The following is a 22,889-nucleotide window of genomic DNA, read 5'->3' as shown; positions in this document are numbered from 1 at the left end:
TCATTCCTTGTATGACCTGGCACAGTCATAAGCATCATTCCTCAACTCCTCCAATTCATTGAGTTGGAGCTTCTTCTGTGAGCCAGCTTTCGTGAGATCGAAGTTCAGTTGCTTGATGGCCCAATAAGCTTGATGCTCTAGCTCCACCGAAAGATGACAAGCGTTGCCATAGATAAGCCGATAGAGGGACATGCCAATTTGGGTCTTGAAGGCTGTGCGGTATGTCCACAGTGCATCATTCAAGTTCAGAGACCAATCTTTCCGTGAAAGATTTACCGTCTTTTCAAAAATTCTCTTGATCTCCTGACTAAATACCAACACTTGTCCACTAGTCTGAGGGTGATATGGGGTTGCAACCTTGTGTGTGATGAAATATTTCTTCATCAACTGCTCAAAAATCCTATTGCAGAAATGCTTACCTCCATCACTTATGATTGTTTGGGAAGTACCAAAACAAGCAAAGATATTGTCCTTCAAAAACTGAACCACCACTTTGTGGTCATTGGTTTTACATGCAACAGCTTCTACTCATTTGGACACATAGTCCACAACAACATGGATATATAGATAACCAAAGGAGTTTGGGAAATGTCCCATAAAATCAATGCCCCACACATCAAAAATCTCAACAATCAGAATGGGTTTAAGAGGCATCATATTCCTTCTAGAAATACTCCCTAGCTTCTAGCAGCGCTCACAAGAGGTATAGTAGTGTGAGAGTCACGGAATAAGGTAGGCCAATAAAATCCACACTGTAAAATCTTTGCAGCGGTATTCTTTGCACTAAAGTGGCCTCCACATGCATGATCATGACAAAAGGAGATGACATTAGATTGGTCATGCTCAGGGATACATCTCCTAATGATTTGATCAGGACAATACTTAAAAAGGTAAGGATTGTCCCAGAAAAAGTACTTCGCAATGGCCATAAACCTGGATTTATCTTGCCGCCCCCAATGCAAAGGCATGTGACCAGTGACAAGATAGTTCACTATATCTGCGAACCACGGTGAAGGAGTGTGAGCAATGTGCATCAATTGCTCATCAGGGAAGGTCTCAGAGATGGGAGTGACTTCCTTAGTGAATTCCACAGTCAATCTAGACAAATGATCAGCCACCTCATTTTCGAAATCCTTCTTATCCCGAATCTCTATATCAAACTCTTGCACCAGTAAGATCCACCAGATGAGGCGAGATTTAACATCTTTATTGGAGAAAAGTACTTCAATGCCACATGATCTGAGTAGATGATGACTTTGGATCCTAGCAAATATGATCGAAACTTATCCAAACAAAAACGACTGCCAACAACTCCTTCTCAATGGTAGAGTAATTGAGTTGGGCATCATTCAGAGTCCTGCTCACATAGTAGATGACATGGGGGAGTTTATCAATACACTGCCCCAAAACAGCTCCAACTGTATAGTCTAAAGCGTTGCACATGATCTCAAATGGTGCACCCCAGTTGGGTGGCTTGATAATGGGTATGGACGTCAAAATCTTTTTTAGAGCCCCAAATTCGTTCTTGCAATCCTCATCAAATATAAACGGGGTCTCCTTTACCAACAATTTGCATAGAGGCCTGGTGATTTTGCTAAATCCTGCATAAATTGCCTATAGAATCCTACAAGGCCCAGGAAAGAACGAACCTCTTTAACCGTACGTGGGGGTGGAAGGTTAGAGATCAGATCTATCTTTGCTTTGTCCACCTCAATCTCACGATGAGAAATGACGTGGCCAAGCACAATCTACTGCTTTACCATAAAATGACATTTCTCCCAATTTAGCACAATGTTCTTCTCTTTGCACCGTACTAAGACCAACGTGAGGCGGTGCAGACATTCCTCAAAAGATGAACCATAGACGGAGAAGTTGTCCATGAAGATCTCTAGAAAACGTTATACCATATCGGAAAAGATGCTGACCATGCACTGTTGAAAAGTAGCGGGTGTATTGCATAACCCAAAGGACATGCGATGATAGGCGAAAATTCCAAAAGGACAAGTGAAAGTCATATTCTCCTGATCTTCTGGGCCCATAGGGACCTGGTTGTATCTCAAATAACCATCCAAGAAACAATAATAAGCATGCCCCGTCAAGCGTTCCACCATTTGATCAATAAAAGGAAGGGGAAAATGATCCTTCCTGGTGGCGGCATTCAACTTGCGGTAGTCGATACAAACTCTCCATCCTGATTGAATACGAGTGGGTACCAACTCACTGTCCTTGTTCTCCACTACCGTCCATCCAGCCCGCTTTGGCACAACATGAATTGGGCTCACCCATTTGCTATCAGAAATTGGATGTATGATGTCTGCATCCAATAACTTGATCACTTCAGCCCTTACAACTTCTTGCATAGCTGGGTTAAGCCTTCTTTGTGGCTTCTTCGATGGTTTGGCATCCTCCTCCGAATGTATCTTGTTTATAACCATCGAAGGGTTGATTCCTTTGATGTCTTTAATGGTCCAACCAATAGCCTTCTTGTGCTCTCTCAAAACATCTAGTAATTTCTCTTCTTGAGCATCAACTAAGTCTGAGGTTATAATTACTGGTAAGGATTCGGCTGGACCTAGGAACTTATACTTAAGACTATTAGATAAGGGCTTAAGTTCCTTCTTGGGAGGCTCAGGAACTACTACCTCCTCTTCCTTACTGCTTGATAAGTCTTGAATTATTTGATTCAAGATCCCTTAACTTGCATTTGTTATACCTAGTTTGTGTTGTAAATATAATATTTCGTGTAGTTTTGTGTTTTATCTTATTTTCAGGTCTTAGTTGAAATCTAATTCAAAACACTTGAATTAGACCTGAAAATACATCAAGGGTATTTTAGTTAATTCCAGAGTTCGAGATTGCTCCTGCCAATTGAAGAATCGGCTAAGGCAAATTGATCGATCGACTTTATAATCGATCGATTGAAGTTCATCAGTCGAAGAAAAGTCAATCAAAACTCGATCGATCGAACCAGGACAAGCCCGATTGCGATCGAGCGAAATGCAATCGATCGACTTTATAATCGATTGATCGATTTCTCCGTCTTCCAGAAAATCAGATATTTCAAGATCTTTTGAATTCTTTATGCAATTCAAATCATAAGTTGGATTTTGTGGACAGAAATGGACGCCGACCAGCTCTGTTTGTGTGGCTAAATTTAATTCTTGATGGTCTTTTGTAAATCCAATTCTCTATATAGATGAGATTAGAGATTTATGTTAGATCATGCATCTTTTGAGGTTTGTTCGGATTTTCTCAGGTGTATCACTTTAATTTCTCATGTTTTAGTCTACTTTGATGCACGATTTCTGGGCTTAATTCCATAGAGCAATTTCTTCTTCTTTTTCCTCTTTGTTCTTCATGTTCTAGCTTAGGTTTTTCTCCCTTTTTGTAATCCGAATTTCATAGTTTTAATATAGTTGTTTTTTATTCATTTCTTTCTTGTTTTTTTACTGCTTTCCTTTAAATTCATGCTTAGATTAGATTCAATTCATGTCTAGCTAAATTAGTTCTTAGGGTTGATCAAAATCCCATCCAAAAACCATGAAGTGTTCTTGATATTCTTAGGATTTTCTTGAGATGTTCAATGATTGTTAAGGGCTAGAGGATATCAAAACCCATGCTAAAAGGTTTTGTTATCAAGATTCCAATCTATTTATTCATGAAAAAGAGTTAAACTTGTCTATGAGTTTTCCTAGATTTCTTGAGTAAAATCAACATTCTTAGAAATAAGAATGATGTCTTTTGCAATGGTTCTATATGACTTGATGTATGATTACCTATTAGAGTCACCTTATAGGGTATGTTAGGGAACACCGATCATTTCATATCTTTGGTAGTGTAGAATGTCTTTCCATTGTAGTTTAATCTTTACATGGAATAGACCGGTGTGAAACTAGATACCTTATGATTGTGGCCTAGTTAGGGTTTTCGTATATCTTGTATACTTATTAGGATATGTTGTAGAATAGTAAGCTAGGGAGCATTAATCACTCCACACCTTTCACAGTGTAAACGTTTTTCAATTATAGACTAATCTTTACGTGGAGTAGATTAATGTAAAACTAGGTTCTTTATAACTACGTCTTAACGAAAGTGTTTCACGTCGAGGTCGTCGTAATGGTTGACGCCCATTACGCGCTCATATCATGCATGTTAGGAAGATCCATATAGACTTTAAGCATTTCTTTGGTTGAGGATTGGACAAGATCAATAACCTAAGTTTTCTCTTAGTTTGTTTTCATTTTCCGCTTTCATTCCTTCACTTTATTGTTGTAGCTTCAATTCTACAACCCTTGCTTTTATTTTTACTCTTAAGTTAAGTTAGATACGTTCCTTTAGATATCCTATTATGCAAAACAACCAATAATCTTTGTGGTTCGATCACCCTTACTATAGTACAATCGATACGTACTATTGCGAGTGGTAAACTTATAAATTTAAAATCCACGTAGCTGGTTAGCCCGCTACCAATTTTTGGCGCCATTGTCGGGGATTAACAGTTGTTTTATAGGATATTTAGGATTGTATTTAGTTTGATTTAGTACATACTGGAAATTCTGTTTATAAGCTGTTTTCCTTACTGCCTACTTTATGTTTTTGCTGTTTTTAATGCATAATTCGGTTCTGTCTGTTTTCTGCAGAATTATGTTTCTGCAAAAAAATCGATCGATCGACTTCTGTTTTGAGCAGCACTGCTTTTCTGCTGTCTCTGGACCGAATCTACATTTAATTTCTTACTATCCTGTGCATATTTAGACTTTAATTTTGTTTTAGATTTATTTTTCTGCATTTCTGTTGCATTTTTCTTTTCTGCAAAGAATCGATCGAGCGATTATATAATCGATCGATTGAGGTTTCGAACAATCGACCAAAATGTCGATCGAGCGATTTTTCTTGCAGTAGCACTCCAGTTGCTGCTGCATTGTCTCACTGCAGAATCGGTTAGTTTTCTTCCTTTTTCATTTCATTTATTTTATGTACCTTGTATATATAGATTAAATTTTGTTGGTGCATGTTTGGTCGTTGTTCATTATCATTGCCTATTTTTCCATACGACCCAAACTTAGAGCGGATTTTTAGACGAAGTAGATCCAAACGGAACTCACGTCTAAGAGCCCATTCTAATTCACTAATGGCTGAAGAACCAAAGCCCGTGTTGTTGAGGGACCACTATGTTCCCTCAACATACACACCTACTTCAAGCCTTCAGTTGCCGGATATTACGACAGCTCATTTTGAAATTAAGTCCGGATTTATTCAAATGCTTCCATTATTTTACGGACTTAATACTGAGGATCCTTATAAGCATTTAGATGAATTCATTGAAATCTGCTCCACCATAAGGTTGCAGAATTTTACAGAGGATGCTTTAAGGATGCGTTTGTTTCCGTTCTCCTTAAAATAAAAAGCTAAGTATTGGTTGACTTCCTTAGAGACTAACTCCATTACTTCTTGGGCTCAGATGCAACACGAGTTCTTTAAAAAGTACTTTACCATAGGAAAGACCAATCATATACGAAAAGCCATAACTGGTTTTTCACAGATAGAGGGAGAACCATTTCATGAGACTTGGGAGAGGATGAAGGACCTTTTACGAAAGTGTCCACATCATGCTGTTCCTAAGTGGCAACTTGTACAGTGCTTCTATGATGGCTTGACTGAGCCTCATAGACAGATGGTAGATGCCTCATGTGGGGGTACTTTTATGTTGAAGAGTGAGGATGATGCATGGACACTTTTTGAAAATTTATCAGAAAACTCTTTACACCATTCATCATCCGGTCGTAGGACAAACACCCAGAGCCAAACTCTTTATGAGGTTTCCCAACCTTTGGACTTGAATGCCAAAGTGGATGCCTTATCTAGAAAGTTAGATCAATTACTTGCATCTGGTTTTGTTCCTGTAACTGCATCTCATATACACACACCACATGATGCATGTTCATTTTGTTACGATCCATCACATCAGGCCCGAAGTTGTCCTATTATTGGACAGTCTTCTGAGCCTCCTTTTGAGCAGATGAACGCAGTTTACTCTAGACCGGTTAGTGATCATTTTAATAATTCTTATAACCCGGCCTTGAGAAACAATAGTAATATGTGGCGGCCTAATGTTCCACAATATAATGGACTGCAAAACCAAGCATATCAGCAGTCCAACAATCAATTTTATCAGCCACCACATAATAGTCGTCCTCCCAACCCACAATAGCAATCAGCCCTTTCACCTCCTAGAAATTCTACATTTGAGAAAAAGGTGTTGACCAGTCTCAGTAAATTTGAGTCTCAGACTCAAATTCTGAATTCTCACTCTCAGTCTATAGCAAAGCTAGAAGTCCAACTTGGACAACTAGCTAAGTCCCTTAATGAGAGAGAGATAGGGAAGTGTTCTAGTCAGCCTGTTACAAATCCTAGGAGTGGAGGGGTAGCCATTGATCCAAAGGTGGGAGAGACAAAGACTGAACCAATAGAGCAATTAGAAAAGGAAAAACTTGCCAAGGGTAAGGGAGTGTTTACCGAAGCACCACACTCCACCACACAATTCCTTGAGGCACATTTTAAACCTGAAGTGCCATATCTACTATGTCTCGAGGATCCTAATTGGAATGGGCACGAAACGATAAATTTTTCCCAACCACTGCCAGACACAAATCCATTCATTAGCAGTGAGTTTTGATGGGTCTGGCTGAAAACGTTAAACTTAGCGCTCCTGGGAGGCACCCCATTCATTTTGTTGATTGTTTATATTTCATTTTTATGCTTTTTATTGATTTGCTGTTATTTTTATACTTAAAGGGGTTTCGATCGATCTATTTTTATTTCGATCGATCGATTTTTGTTTCGATCGATCGACATCACCCAGTAGGCCACATGACCAGTTTTAAAACACATGTGTTCCTCATGTCCTCACATTTCCTTTCTTTTGTTTTGAGCATGTACTTTGATAGACATTGTGTTTTCTTTTGGTTATTTTCTGTTTTCCACAATGTACTCTTAACATGCCATTTTGATGTAACAGACAGAATTTTTGTTTTCATACTGCCGTTGGGAATGTGAAGTTTTTCTTTTATTGTATATTACTTGTATATTACTCTTGTTTTTAGTTTTGTTTTTCAGGTTAAGTGTTTTTACCTCTAAGTTTGGGGGTATGCTTTGAGCCATACCTCCCCATTCAGGTTTTCCTTATCCCTTAACCCTGTTTTCATTTTGTATACATTGGGGACAATGTGTTATTTTAAGTTTGGGGGTTTAGAAGTACACTTAGTCTGAGTTTTGTACAGAAATTTTTGAAATTTTTTCAAATTTCTTTGTGAATATCTATGTCGTTTTGTAGAAATTAGTTGATTTATAATTGTGATTTGTTTTTCATTAACAATTTTAAAATTTTGAACACATGATCACACAATTAGAGATTCTAAGTCTACTTAATTACTTTTGGCTATGAGATTCACTTGTGAAATTTGAAAAATCATGACATACATTGGCATATTGTTTGAAGGGTATGTGCTTAAGTAATACCTTGCATATTTGTTTTGAGTGTCTCAGATAAAAATCAAAATTACTTGTTAGATGGATGACGTGGGCATAATATATATATATTAAAAAAAAAAAAAAAAAACCTTCATTGAGTAACCGGACCTCTTACCTCATTAAGCATTGAGTGTTCACTTCAAAAGATGTAAGTAAATAAAAAATTGTTAGTTTAACTTCGTAGTTCTTTTTGACTTGAGTTATTAAGCCATTTGGGATGTCCTACATCTAGTGCCCTAAAGCCATCTGGTTTAGGAGTCACTGGCCTAACACTTGGTACATAGGTCATTTAGAAGCTTAAAGGAGTTGAGCATTGCACAACCATAATAAATAATAAATAATAATATTAAAGTATGCCTATGCCTTAGTGATTCCATTTGATAAGAGATACAGAGAATTTTGAGACACTGGAGCATGTATGTAGGTTATATTCTTTGAAAGCCTCATAACTATATGTTAATATCAAACTGCATCATTTTTAACATGTGAGATCTTAGCCGGCCATTTGTAAGCAAGTAGACTATGATTTTCTGAACTGTGTGAAGATGGAGTTTATTAGTTTAAAATGGTTCGAATTATGAACCATTATTGTGATGATACTTTTTTTTATTAGATAACATGTATATTTTGTAAAGATAATGTTTGTAGGTAGCATTTTTGCTAAACCTTCACGAGACTTCACTCGTCCACTAGGGTAGCCTAGGAGTTTAAAAGGCTTGTTGCATGTGCTAAATGCAATCGTGTTTCCCACGAAAGAGGATGTAGATTAGTTGTTTATATTTTAAATTCTAGTTGTAATGCTAGGGACTAGCATTATGTAAGTTTGAGGGTGTGATAAGTCTTGAATTATTTGATTCAAGACCCCTTAACTTGCATTTGTTATACCTAGTTTGTGTTGTAAATATAATATTTTGTGTAGTTTTGTGTTTTATCTTATTTTCAGGTCTTAGTTGAAACCTAATTCAAAACACTTGAATTAGACCTGAAAATACATCAAGGGTATTTTAGTCAATTCCAGAGTTCGAGATTGCTCCTGCCAATTGAAGAATTGGCTAAGGCAAATCGATCGATCGACTTTATAATCGATCGATCAAAGTTCATCAGTCAAAGAAAAGTCGATCGAGCGAAACTCGATCGATCGAACCAGGACAAGCCCGACTGCGATCGAGCGAAATGCAATCGATCGACTTTATAATCGATCGATCGATTTCTCCGTCTTCCAGAAATTCAGATATTTCAAGATCTTTTGAATTCTTTATGCAATTCAAATCATAAGTTGGATTTTATGGACAAAAATGGACGCCGACCAGTTCTGTTTGTGTGGCTAGAATTAATTCTTGATGGTCTTTTGTAAATCAAATTCTCTATATATATGAGATTAGGGATTTAGGTTAGATCATGCATCTTTTGGAGTTTGTTCGGATTTTTTCAGGTATATCACTTTAATTTCTCAATGCTTGCTTCATCAATAGTATCCTTAATGATCTCCTCAAGCTCAGTATTCTCTAATGGTTGTTTGCTGATATCGAAGATGTTCAATTTCACTGTCATGTTGCCAAAAGAGATCTTCATGACCCCCGTTCTACAATTGATTAGGGCGTTAGCCGTAGCTAAGAATGGTCGCCCTAGAATTACAGGTATTTGACTCCCTACATTCTAGACTGCTTCTGTGTCTAGCACTATAAAATTCACGGGGAAATAGAATTTATCAACCTTAATCAAGACATCCTTGATGATTCCCCGTGGTACCTTCACTGACCTATCAATTCTCCCAACCCCAATTGCAGGTAAACTGAATAAGGGAGGAGATTGACACTTGCTCCAAGATCTAGCAAAGCCTTCTCTATTTGGCTAACTCCTATCATGCAGGAGATGGTCGGACATCCAGGGTCCTTGTACTTGATTGGCAGCTTGCATTGAAGGATCGAACTGACATGCTCAGTCAAGCAAACCTTCTTCGGGACATTGGTTCTTCTCTTAACTGTGATCAAGTCTTTCAGGAACTTGGCATAAGACGGCACCTGCTGGATGGCATCCAAAAATGGGATGTTGATCCGCACTTGCTTGAATACCTCCAGAATGTCCTCAAACTTCCCTCATTTCTTGGGTGCAAGCAATCTATCAGGGTATGGCGGCTTGGGTACAAAAGACCTAGGAGGATCCTCAATAGTGGCTGTAGATGGCTCCGTATCTCTCTCCTCTGTGCTGCCACTTTCTTGCTTTTTTTTGTGTAGCAGGGTTCTCTTCAGGAATAACCACTTGGTTGTCCACTTGTCTCCCAGACCTAAGTGTGACAATGGCTTGCACATGCTTCTGCCCTTGCACGGCATTTGATGAACTTCCCCCATGGAACTACAACTTTGGGTTGGGCACGGCTGGCTGGGGAGCTTTCCTTTCTCTATCTCGCCCAGGTGACTAGCAATCTGCCCAATCTGGGTCTCCATCTTGGCAATTGCCTAGGTGTTCATCATGGTAGCATTCTTCATGTCATTGATCGAATGGCCTATAAGCTGCATGAAGGCCTTGAGCGAGTCTTCCAAAGTTTGACAGTGAGGTTGGCACTTGAGTGGGTGCTTGATATGTCGGTGCTGGCTGAGTTGAACGACCATGAAACCCAAGGGGGTATTGGCTTTGAGAATGATGAGGGGCTCTTCCCTGGCCCATGGGCTGGTTTTGCTTCCACGAAAAATTTGGGTGGTTCCTCCACCCAAGATTGTAGGACTCGGAGAAAGGTCCCTATGCTTGCTTCCTATAGTCGTTGAACGCGTTCACTTGTTCCATCGGGCACTCGACAAAAGCCGGAGAAGATGGATAACTTATCCAAAGTCTTGTAGGCTTCATCCCCTGTCAAACTCAAGAATACTCCCCCATTCATTGACTCGATCATACTACGGTTGGATTGGGTCAATCCTTGGTAGAAGAATTGAACGAGTCTCCACTTTTCATATCCATGTGGGGGGCATCTTATCAATAGTTCCTGAAATCTCTCCCAACCCTCTGAACACTTCTCATCCTCCTCCTGAATAAAAGAACTGATCTCCTTTCTGTACTCATTCACTTCAAACATTGGGAAAAACTTATTATAGAACTTGTTCAACAAATTTTCCCAAGATGTAATAGACCCAAGCATGTTTGATTCCAACCATGCCTTGGCTCTATCGTGAAGAGAGAAAGGAAATAGTCTCAGGTACACCGATTCCTCAGAGAAGTTCTGAAACTTGGATGTGACACAGATATCCTTAAACTTCTTCACATGGCTATAAGGATTTTCATGATCCAAGCCATGGAATGAGGGTAGGAGTTAGATGACATGAGGCTTTAAATCAAAATGGGTAGCATTGGTAGGTGGCAATACTATACACGAAGCAGAGTTTGTCGCAACAGGTGCAAACAAATCCCTAAGTGATATAATATTATCCACGTTTTCCACTCTCGGCTGTTCATTCTCTCCCCTAGGCTGCTCCATATTCATGTTATCTCCCATCTCAACTGATTCTCTTTCAACAGGTGCTCTACGCTTTCTCTTAAAAACCCTTTTTAGGTCAGGATCTAAGGGTAACAATTCTAAATTTAACAATCTCCGACCAAGCATACACAAAATGCCAAAACAAAATAAACTAAAATTTAACTAAAAGAAAATAAATATATAAAGATGCAAGTGGGGCAAACAAAATTCTCCAAAAATCCGGTTCGTTCCCAGGAAAGTGAGGCGGGTTACAAGGACCACTTAAGTCCCAAGACCTTCCTAGCCAGAACTTGCCTAGGCACTTGATGTGAGTTTTAATTGTACTCACAAGCACACGAGTCGTTTGCAATATAGTGTGTGCAAGTACGAGGTCGAATCCACGGGGAATTGTGTTGCAAAAATCAATTTCTAATTAAATTAATCATATTTTAACTTAGTGCCGAATTTTTGAAATTTTTATAAAGCAAAATAATAAAATAAATTAAAATTGAATAAGAACAATTAAAAAAAAAAAACTAAGATTTTAGAATCCACCTCACCATATCAAACAACACATTCTTGTATTTTATTCATACACCCAATAAACAATTAGGCCTCATTGATTGTTCAAAGTCCAAAAAAAAATGCATATTAAATTATTCAATGAATCCAACCATTAAATCAATCACAACGAATACCCAATTGAAATTAAATCATCCAATATATCCATTTTGACAAACAAATTACAATGGATATCCTCTTTCAATCGAATGATTTGATGTATTCATTGGTTGAAACACATCGAATATCCAACTTTAAATAAGTAATTATTCAACATCAAATATCCAACTTTAAATAAGTAATTATTCAACATCAAATATCCAACTTTAAATAAGTAATTATTCAATCAAAAGACATACATCAATCAATTGAATTTGGACTTGAACAATAAAAAGAAAAACGGGATTATATAAATAAAATAACTAGAACGTGCGTTATCAATGACGAGGTTTTATCTTCAACCTTAGTTAAAGAGTTTAGCTTCTCATGAATAAAAACAACATGCTAGCTTTAATTGAAAACATAAAGAAACAAATTAAAATGATGAAGAAAGAAAGAAGAACAGAAACTAAATAACTTCAAATAAATTAAAATGACAAAGAAAGAAATAAGGACAGAAACTAAATAACTTTAAATTAAAGGAAATATGAATGAAGTATAAACTTACAAAAAAAAAAAAAAAAAGACGAGCTAAAACAATGCTATGAAGAAAATTGATGCTTTAAGTAGTGCTTAGCATGGGGTATTTATAGCAAAAAATTAGGTTAAACCCAATTTTTACAAAATGACACATCTACCCCTCAAAACCCAAATAGGAGAAAAGAATGCTAGGTTTAGGGCTATATTTTCAAAATGACACATTTACCCCTCAAAAACCATAATAGGAGAAAAGTGTACAAGGGTTTAGGGTGTCAGCAGTCGTCAGAGCATTGAAATTCGCACATGCCACGTCAGCCCCAATAATCGTTTGAGTAACTATCTGGGTCGCTCAAGCGACACCATGCTCGAGCACTTGTGCGCCTTCCAGGTGCTCGATTCTCCAAAGATGCTGCCACGTCAACCCTAACACTCGTGCTTTGAATGACTTTAAAGACTTCTTCTCTTGCTTCTTTGCAAATCCCTCAAAAATACTGCAATTTATCTCAAAGTCCTGCAAAACATTGAAACACCAAAACTAACCAAGAAATCAGGAAAATAACAAAGCTAAAGTTTTAACAAATGCAAATTAAGAGGTCCAAATATACAATATTTGGCACTTATCACGAGTCATTCTTTAAAAAAATGGGTAATTACTTTTTCCCCCATGAACTACCAACTTTTGGGCAAAGTTCCCACAAACTACCAACTCGACCAAAATAGAGCATTCAACTATTAAAGACAACCATTTTTCCCCTCTTCCGTCAGTCAGAGGGGTTAAAACAAACGGTCAACGGGTCACGTTTTACCCTCATTTTCTTCATCTTTTCCCTCCATGAACTACCACCATCTTCCAACATGCCCCCATGTAAAACAGCACTTGACGGTCACGTGACTCGTTGACCGTTTGTTTTAACCCCTCTGACTGACGGAATGGAGGAAAAAGGTTGTCTTTGGTAGTTGAATGCTCTATTTTGGTCGAGTTGGTAGTTTGTGGGGGTTTTGCGCAAAAGTTGGTAGTTCATGGGGGAAAAGGTAATTACCCCTTAAAAAAAAAAAAAATTCAAGTTGATTCTCTTTGGGGTTCAAATTGTGATCTATCTTGTTTGCAAGTCCTACCACCATGAAAATATCAACAAGTTACCCTTTTTTTTTACCTAACTGAATCACCTTAAGGTTTATCTAGGGGATTACATTTCTTTGAAGGCTAAGGATGTTAGCTTGAGCAATTTTATGTTTGATTGAACACAAATGTTTAGAAATGTATTTTATGTAATATCCATTGTTTTTATAATCTCAACATTAATTGTTTTTTTATGGGTTTTTTTTATTTATTTTTCTATGAATGACTTAGCATTTGTTGAAGTTTTATTACATCGGTCTGCTAACATGTCAAATGAGACACGGTTAACCTTAGCGGTAAAGTAACATAATGATCTATTTTAAATTGGACAAAACTTAATGACTATATTCTAGAAATTGAAAACGCAATGACTCAATCCAAATCAAATGAAAATTTATGGGCTAAATACGATTTTTTTTTATCTTTTTTTTTTTTTTTGAACAGGGAAAAACCTTCATTTTTTTTTTCCTGACTTGGGGAGCAACTGCCTTAGCAAATAAACATACAATAAAACATCTTTTTATAATGAGTTCCACTAGAGGAGATGAGAGAGCAAGTTCTGATCTGAAAATAGCTATTACAGTTCAGTGCTAAAATCTACCATGGCTGGTTACGGGGGTAAGTAAACAATAAAACACAAATTAAAAAGCCATAACATAATCTAAACAATACTGGCCGGCAAAGAGTACAGGGAGTCACCGGTGACCGCATATGTATACCACGCGCCCTCACCAGAAGACCCCTCATCATCAGAAGAACCACAAAAAACTCTCGGGATCCACCGACTGCAAACTGGAGGAGATGAAGAACCAACACGCACCAGCGAATGAATAGCACTTGTTGGCGCGTGCACACCAGTCTCCCGTGTATGGACAGCCGAGGAAAACAGGCTTGGTTGCAGTAGAGGCGGAGGACGACGACGAACACCCTAGAGGTGTGCGTGACATGCATAGATTGATAGGGAATCATAGATCTAGCTTCAAAAAAGGCTCGAAAACCAAGCTTTGCAAATTGCCTAGATCAACCCAACAGGAGATTGAAGCCCACAAACTCCAAATCCTCAGAAGGATTAGAGAAAAATACCTTCACCTATTAGTTTCACAAAGCGCTACCGAGAGAGAAGAAAGCTAGCAGCCCACGGTTCAGTGTCGGGCCGAACCAACAATGATGGAAAAGCAAGAAATAAAGCCGAAAAAGCAATACAGGGGGTCGGGGGGCAAGCCCCCTCCCTTCAACCAAGAACTAAAGAGAGACCTAGCGGCTAGGTTTTCTCTCAAAGAGACGTAGACGTTGGTTTTTTTTTTTTTTTCCTAATTTTTAAAAAAATCAAGGCATACAAAACTTTTTGAAAAGTTTTAGATATGTTGTCAAAGTTTCATATGGATTATTTTTTTTTTCTCAATTTACTCTTAAGTAATCAAATTATCTTTCCATTTTTTTTTATAATATATTTGGATTATTCCTTTAAGTTAATGTGTTGATGAATATATAGACATTCTTTATATATTTTAATTTTATAAAATATATGGCTGTAGTTAATGTGTTGATAAATATATAGACATTTCATTGATTTCAAAATGTAAAAAAAAAAAATCAAAAAAAAAAATTAAATAAAAAAAAAATCGAAAACAACTAAATAAATTAACTTAAAAAAAATAAATTACAATTTACAGTTTAAATAAAAATTAAATAATGTTTAATTGTTCTTTTTCTTTGTTATTTATATTATTTAATATTTTTGACAATCAATTTTGTTTGAACTATTTAATAGTTTCACATTTTGGGTATTCAATTTGAAAGGCATTACAAGTTGACATGAAGTCCTTCTATGCAGGGTAGGAGGTTAATCTGTCTTTGTTTTGTACTTCAAAGCTCGTGGGCATCCAGCTGTGTAAAAGTTCTGGTCATGAAGGTGAGCGACAATTGTACTTAAAAGAAACAATTAGCTTTCAACAAAAGCAACAATAATGGCACTTAACCATTTAACTGCCACCCAATTTTCAACTCTTTGTTGTGAATGGCCTTCAATTGGGGGTGTTGGTGGGGAAAGACCCTCTTTTAGTCTCTAGTTCTGTTATGTTCGGTAATGTTTTCTAGAGGGTGTTTTTTATTTATTTTTAAAAAAAATGTTTTAATATAATATAAAGGTAAAAAAAAATATTTCGTGTTTTAGATTATTTGCTAATTTTTTGTTATAAAAACAGAAAACAAAAAGAATAATGAAAAATCGTTGATTAAAACATTTTAGATGATTAATTTGCTTTTTAATTGTGATGTGACATAAATATAAAAGTTATTTTTTAATATTTTGTGTTTTGAGTTGATTATTATTAATTTTTTTTGGTTTAAAAAAAAAAAACGTCACAAAAAATGTGAAAACTAGTCTTTTCGAAGTATTATAATCAAGATGCAAATTCTAATTTGTGGATATAAATAATTTTGTTGTAGTGGTCAAGTCAAATAATAAATTGAACAAAAGATTCCAACCATTTGGTGTCGTGTCTATCTCATTGGCATGGCAATGATGCTGCCATCTATAGTGACGTTTGCGTTAGGACAAAAGGAACTAAATAAGTTGTCTATTCGATCTTGACATATCCTTTATGGCTCCGGACAAAGATATCGATGTTACTACAGAAAATTGAGGTATATTACAATAATGTTATATATATATATATATATATATATATATATATATATATATATATATATATATATATATATATTTAAATTAATTATTGTATTTGTAGGATTTGAATAATTCTAAGAGTATATTAAGTGTCTATAAAAAAAATGATATGACTTTAAAATCATTATTAGGATTGTGATTGATAAAATAGTGATTTTAAAAGCCGCTTTATTTATTTTATAGACACTTAATGAACTCATGAACACTTAATGTACATGTAGAATTACTCGTAGGACCTACATGTGAGTTCTTGTGGGTCCTACAGATCCAATGATTAATTTAGAAAAAAGATATACAATAAATATAGAAAATTCATTTCTCATTTTTTTAATATCAAATGCTTCTCACGTGCTTTTTAATTGTATTATTCTAAGAAAATATGTGGTTTTTATGCTTAAATGACTGATTTGTAAGAAATTTATGTCGATAAAAAAATGGGTTGGCCACTCATTTTTGCCTTAAATCTCTCATTTTTCGTAGGCCTTGCCAATAATTTTTTGGGATAATTGCACCGTTGGTCCCTGTGGTATGCCATAATTATTTTTCACTCCCTATTGTTTAAAAAGTTCATAGGAGGTCCATGTGGTATGCAATAATTACGTTTTACTCCCTAAGTCGATTTTCCGTCCACCATTTTGACGGAATCTGTTAGCCCTTCACGTCAGCGCCACATGTCGCCAATAAGATGGCGACACGTGTCCATCTTAATAAAAAAAATATAAATTTATTAAAAAATAAATAAATAAACTTATTTTTTAAAAAAACAAAAAAACAAACAAAAAAGAAAAGAAAAAAGGGCAGGCTTTGGGTGGTTAGGCCACTCCCAATGGCCAAGGGTGGCCATCGGGCCACCCCCATTGGCTCGGGGTGGCCCAGCCACCCCAAGCCTGCCCTTTTTTCTTTCTTTTTTTTCTTTTTTCTTTTTTTTTTTTTTTTAAAAAAATTAAGTTTATTTATTTATTTTTTAATAAATTTATATTTTTTTATTAAGATGGACACGTGTCGCCATCTTATTGGCGACACGTGGCGCTGACGTGTAGGACTAACAGATTCTGTCAAAATGGTCGACGAAAAATCGACTCAGTGAATAAAACATAATTATTGCATACCACATGGACCTCCCATTAACTTTTTAAACCATAGGGAGTGAAAAATAATTATGGCATACCACAAGGACTAACGGTACAATTATCCTCAATTTTTTATTGACTGTTTTCTAGTGTTCATCAAAATTAGAAAATAGAGAAAATACTTTCTAAAAAAACTTTTATAAAAAACAAATGCAGCTTAGTGATTCATTAACAATTGTATCAGCTACCCAATTACCGTACATTAACTGGGCCATGCATCACAAGTGAATTCATTTTTATTTTTATTTTTTTACAAACAATACAAATTTTTCTGTGGTGAGTGAATCCCAATCTCTTATTTGTAAAAGAAGAGAAATAAGGTTAGATTATAAAACCATTGGTAAATAGACCAAGACTTTATATGTGTTTAGTAAATTTTTTAATTAGTGAATTTATGTATGTTTTGATAAATCAATAATGGAATGATCACCATTATATTGATCACTGTCAGCAATTATTTCTTGAAATTCTTTAAAATTAAATAGAAAGCATTTAGAACAACAACAACAAAAATTAGAAAGCATTTAATGATGATGACTATCATTAATTTATTTCAAATCTTGTTTTGGCAATATTGTAGTACAAAATAGCATTTTTTTTACAAAATTAAGGGTGTATTTGGTAAAACATTCATTATTACTTTTACAAAATTAAGGGTGTGTTTGGTAAAATATTCATTATTATTATTATTATTATTATTATTATTATTATTTTAATGAGACATGCTATTTAGTACATTTTAGTCATTTTTTTATCATTCCATTTTGAAAAAAAAAAAAAGAAAAAAGAAAAAAAAAAGACTATCTTTTTTTTAATGGTAAGGAATAAATTTTTACAATGATGTTCCGCAAAAATGTGCCTTGTCGTGATAGTTTTCTAAGAGCCTGGCATTTATTGTGAAAGAAAAAGTTACTTGAATTTGAAAACCGGCTTGTGTTTTAAATGAATATGATAAACAAAAGGAATAGAAGTTTAATGGTGCGTTTGGAATTGGGATTTCATAAATAATAAGTGTAATTTTAAACTAAATCGCAGACATAAACTGTTTGAGAACTGTGTTTTTAAAAATTGCGATCTGTTTTTTCAAATCGCAAGTAAGAATTTGCTTGTTTGAAAACACAGAATTTTAAAAGATAAACTGAAATTTTGTCAAACGTTTAACTGCGTTTTTAAAAATCACTTTTAAAAATCGCAAATTTTAAAATCGTTATTTTAAATTGCACTTTTTGAAATCGTAAACCCAAACGGACCCTAAAGCAAATAGAGGCTCACGTCACACACACAATATTGGTTGGTTGCCTTTGCTTAGGGGTGTACATGCGAGTAGATATTAACTGTCTACATTCACTATTCGACATCCGCACATGCGGACGCGGTTAGCAAAAATTACTATTCACATATGTATATGCAGATAATGGTTTTAGGGTATATAAGTGTTGTAATTAACCGCATCTGCATGCCATTTATATATATATATATATATATATATATATATATATATATATATCAAAATGACATCATGTTTTGTTAGGTATATGTTATATTTACATTGGTTTGATTGGTTGTGTTACTTTCTTGTATGACACTTAGGAAAAAAGACAAAAGTAATGTGAAATCAATATATTTCAAAATGTTATGGCTTAAAAAAAAATTAAAACAAGGTCAAAACATTGAAAATGAGCCTAAATTATTTTCAATATTGTTTAAAATAAGTTGTAATAAAGACCCAAACAAAGCCAGAAGGCTAAAATAAGCTTATTAACTAATATGCGGATAGCGGATAATAACTATATTTGATAACCACAAAAACCGGATGAATGTAGTTAATAAAATATAATGTAGATTCGAATATTTAAAAGTGATATTCGCATTTTGTGGAAGCCACTGCAAATATTGCAAAATGATTGAAGTTAGGTTTATGTTAGAGCTATATATGGTGTTCTATTTTCAGCTTATAAAATAAATTTGTGGTTTCAAAAGTTAAATAAATAATAAATTCTTACTGCATTGTATAAGATAATAGTAATAACACCATATAAATTATACAAAATACCAAATATATTAATAATAAGGCTACAGAATCCCACACGCATTATGAAAGATGGGCACAGTCCAGAGACATCAAATCTTCGTTAGTGGTAAAATAATGAACACAATTAGTACTGTTTTACATACCATTAATTAATTTTATAACACGATGTACTTAATGTTTCATGGGATGTACAATTGGTATAATGTTGTTGTAGCAATCCTTGTCAGCACTATTGACAACACAATAAGGACTAATATATTAATATGGATGTCTCTCTTTAGTCATGAGGCCATTTAGACAACTCTACTCGACTACTCCTTTATATGTATCATGCACATGATCAAATCTATATACACACACACTATATCATTATATATAGCGTAAATTAAAAAGTGAAACTTAAAATTAGATAGAAGCTGTATACATCCAATGAATGCAGTGTCCTATATTTTAACCGTATGCCATGTCAAGTCAACTTATAATGTAACATGTTTCCTATATACGTAATTAATATTATTTGAAAAAAAATATATATATGAGTAGCTTGAGCCACCCCAAAATGCATGTTCTTGGGAGTGGTTAGGCTACCTTTAAATAGCCAAAGAGTGATTTCGGCCACCCTCATTTGGTCAGAGTCACTCCATAATTTTTTTTTTAATAATATTAAAGAGACATATATGACACATGACAGTTTTTAATTGGTCTGACATGACGTGCAATGCCGTTAAAATATTGAGCGGAAGTACCATATACTTTTATTGAATGTATATAGGTACCATCTGTGCAGGGGCAGAACATCATGATTGGTTGGGGGCTTCATGTCTTCCTTAATTTATTTATTTATTTTAAAAAGAAGACACCCTTATAACTCTTTTAAAATCAAAATTTTACAACCCCCACCCCCATTTTTTTTTTTTTTTTTTTTTTTTTTTTTTTTTTTTTAAGTTTTACCACCAAACCTAAAATACTAGTTTCACTACTACATTTGTGATAGTTTTTAAAACCGCATGGTCTATTTGATATCATGTTAAACTACAAATACTTGAAACGTCTTTAACCCTAAATATTTTGCCAATATGAAGACTAGTGTCCTTTCTTTGGTGGCTTCGGTCTAGCCATCATCAATGCTCATTTATCTGTTGTTGTTATCAAGTCTGCTTATTGCTACAATATGTGTTGTTTTAAGCAAATTCGCATCTGGACTCACTACAAAAAACTTATTTTTTAGTGATGTACATTTAGTGACGTGTCAGGAGGTCTAATATGTCACTAAATGTTAGTAACTTGTGATTAGTGGCCTTTTAGGCGACCCCTTTCTTGGCTAGTGAGTCAAGAATCTAATGGTTGGGCCATTCATTTGGCCTCTTCCCAATAGGTTTTAGGTTTTGTCCCACATTGTATTGGTTGTACTGAAACCTTTGTTGGGCTGCTCCACCATTCTTTTTTGTGTGCGTGTTTTTGTTTTTTATTTTGTTTTTATTATTATTTTAATTTTTATGTGCTCTTCCCATTCCCATTCTCATTCACCTTCCCCTTCTCCTTTCCCTTTGTTTGAACTTGCTTAGAATAAATAAATAAATAAATAAAAAATTTGCCAATCTGAATTAGATGTCATCAAAATTTCTCAAACAATACATTGTCGAGTGGACAAAGTTTTCCTTTAATTTTGGTTTTATTAAGCTAACATTTGTCTTTAGAACATGCGATTTTTATATGTATTTTTAAGAGGATTAACAAAATATGTGATATCTGTCATTAAAACATATAATTTTCGGATGCATTCCTATGCTTTAAAAACATATGTTAATAGACTAAATTAAAAGAAAATTCTATCATTCTTCAAATACTATCTCGAGTTGTTCGTTGACATTGTAAGGTCAAACCTCTTGATTATGGCCATTTATGGGTCTTACCTCTGCATGTAAAACACGATTTATGAGACAAAAACTTTTCTGGCTACTTCCTCCAAAAATTGTATAGGGACAAACATAATGACATCTTAAGCAGTAAAAATGATAAAATTGTAGGCAATTTGCCTGTTTGCCTTTCTCTAACAATTACTGTACTAATATGAAAAGAAGAAAAAGGTGAGGTGAGATAGGAAAAAGAAAAAAGATATTAACATGGTTCTATATATGGTAATAATTTATGTCTACAATAAACAAAATCTAAACGGCTACACTTTTTTTTTTTTTTTTGACAAATCATTGTATTATGTAACTCCAAAATAAGGGGTAATTATATTTTTCCTCCATGAACTATCAATTTTTGCACAAAGCCCCCACAAACTACTAACTCGACCAAAATAGAGCATTCAACTACTAAATACAACCATTTCCCCCCCTTCCGTCAGTTAGAGGGTTAAAATAAATGGTCAACAGGTCACGTGACCGTCATGTGCCGTTTTACATTGGGGCATGTTGGAAGATGGTGGTAGTTCATGGGGGAAAATAGGTAGAAAATGAGGGTAAAACAGCATGTGACGGTCACGTGACCTGTTGACCGTTTGTTTTAACCCTTTTGACTGACGGAAGGGGGGGAAAATATTGTCTTTGGTAGTTGAATGATCTATTTTGGTCGAGTTGGTAGTTTGTGGGGGCTTTGCGCAAAAGTTAGTAATTCATGGGGGGAAAAGGTAATTACCCCCCAAAATAACATATCCTGGGATCACATAAGGACAAAAAATTCCCTCATTACAATGGCATATATGTTCAGTGGAATTTCTTCCAACCAAAACCTACCTATGCCATGGGTGGCAGCTCCTCAAGCTAGACCATGTGCTGCTGAATTAGCTTCCCACTTAACATGTACAATCATAACGGAGCACATTAAGCCTAGTTCTCGTTTGATACTCTCCACAAAGTGACCAAACCTGCCAAAAACAGGGCTTTCAAAATTGATCGTCTTCACAATGCTCAAAGCATCTCCTTCCAAAATTACATCCTAATAGCCCATCTCCTTAACGAGGATCACATCATTTAATGCCGCTGTTGCTTTTGTAACATCGGGTTCCACATCAATTTTTTTGGTAGTGCTTCAGACTGCCATGATACATTCGTTACTGTCGTGTGCTACGATATCGATGCCTAGACGACCCTACTTTTTATTGACAGCAGCATCCCAGTTTGTTTTAATCTGTCCTAAGGGTGGCAGTTGCCACAGAGTTGGGGACGAGTCAATGGAAGAGGTGGGGTACGGATCATAATAAATATGGTAACATATAAATCATTGTAACTTGTGGTATTATATAAAAAACCATAGTAATCTATAGTATTCTAAATAATCATAGTATCCCCAAGGAGTAGCTCAATCGATTGAGGACTACGCCTCATGAAGCAGATGTCACTAGTTCGAATCCCCCCTCCCCTCTTGTGTGGACATATCAAAATAATAATAATAATCATATTACATAGTATTCAATTCACCGTATCTCTATAATTATGCCTTTCCTACAAAGAAAAAAAAAAGGAGTACATATATATAAAGAAAAAAATAAAAAAAATCAGCCACGCCTAGCCACCATGGTTAGATCATTCTCAGCAACCGTTGTAGCTGGATGAAAGCCCAACTGCCGTAATTGGGTCATAAACCAGCTTTACTTTTTTTTAATATTTTATAATATAGGGATATATTTTCATTTTAATATCTTTTTGACAAAAAATGAACGAAGGTCTCATATTTAAAATGATAGTAAACCTTGAATCTTAAATTTGAATACTAAAAATTAAAATCAGATAAAATAT

At 35.2% G+C, this 22,889-nt stretch overlaps 1 protein-coding gene and 1 pseudogene across 1 annotated transcript; both read right to left on the bottom strand.

The window, feature by feature from the left end:
- On the bottom strand, positions 1–1,842 carry LOC133860246 (uncharacterized). The gene is made up of 4 exons (XM_062295886.1): positions 1,761–1,842; positions 1,310–1,601; positions 699–1,263; positions 1–480 (listed from the first exon to the last, which is right to left on the bottom strand). Exons 1-4 carry the CDS (start codon positions 1,840–1,842, stop codon positions 1–3), a joined length of 1,419 nt encoding a protein of 472 aa, XP_062151870.1.
- Positions 1,843–5,518: 3,676 nt separating this feature from the next.
- On the bottom strand, positions 5,519–5,616 carry LOC133862107 (small nucleolar RNA R71; annotated as a pseudogene).
- Between the last annotated feature and the right edge of the window lie 17,273 nt (positions 5,617–22,889).

The sequence above is a fragment of the Alnus glutinosa genome, chromosome 2 (assembly GCF_958979055.1).
Source record: "Alnus glutinosa chromosome 2, dhAlnGlut1.1, whole genome shotgun sequence".
NCBI classification, from domain to species: Eukaryota; Viridiplantae; Streptophyta; class Magnoliopsida; order Fagales; family Betulaceae; genus Alnus; species Alnus glutinosa.
This window is presented reverse-complemented; position numbering and strand designations above follow the sequence as displayed.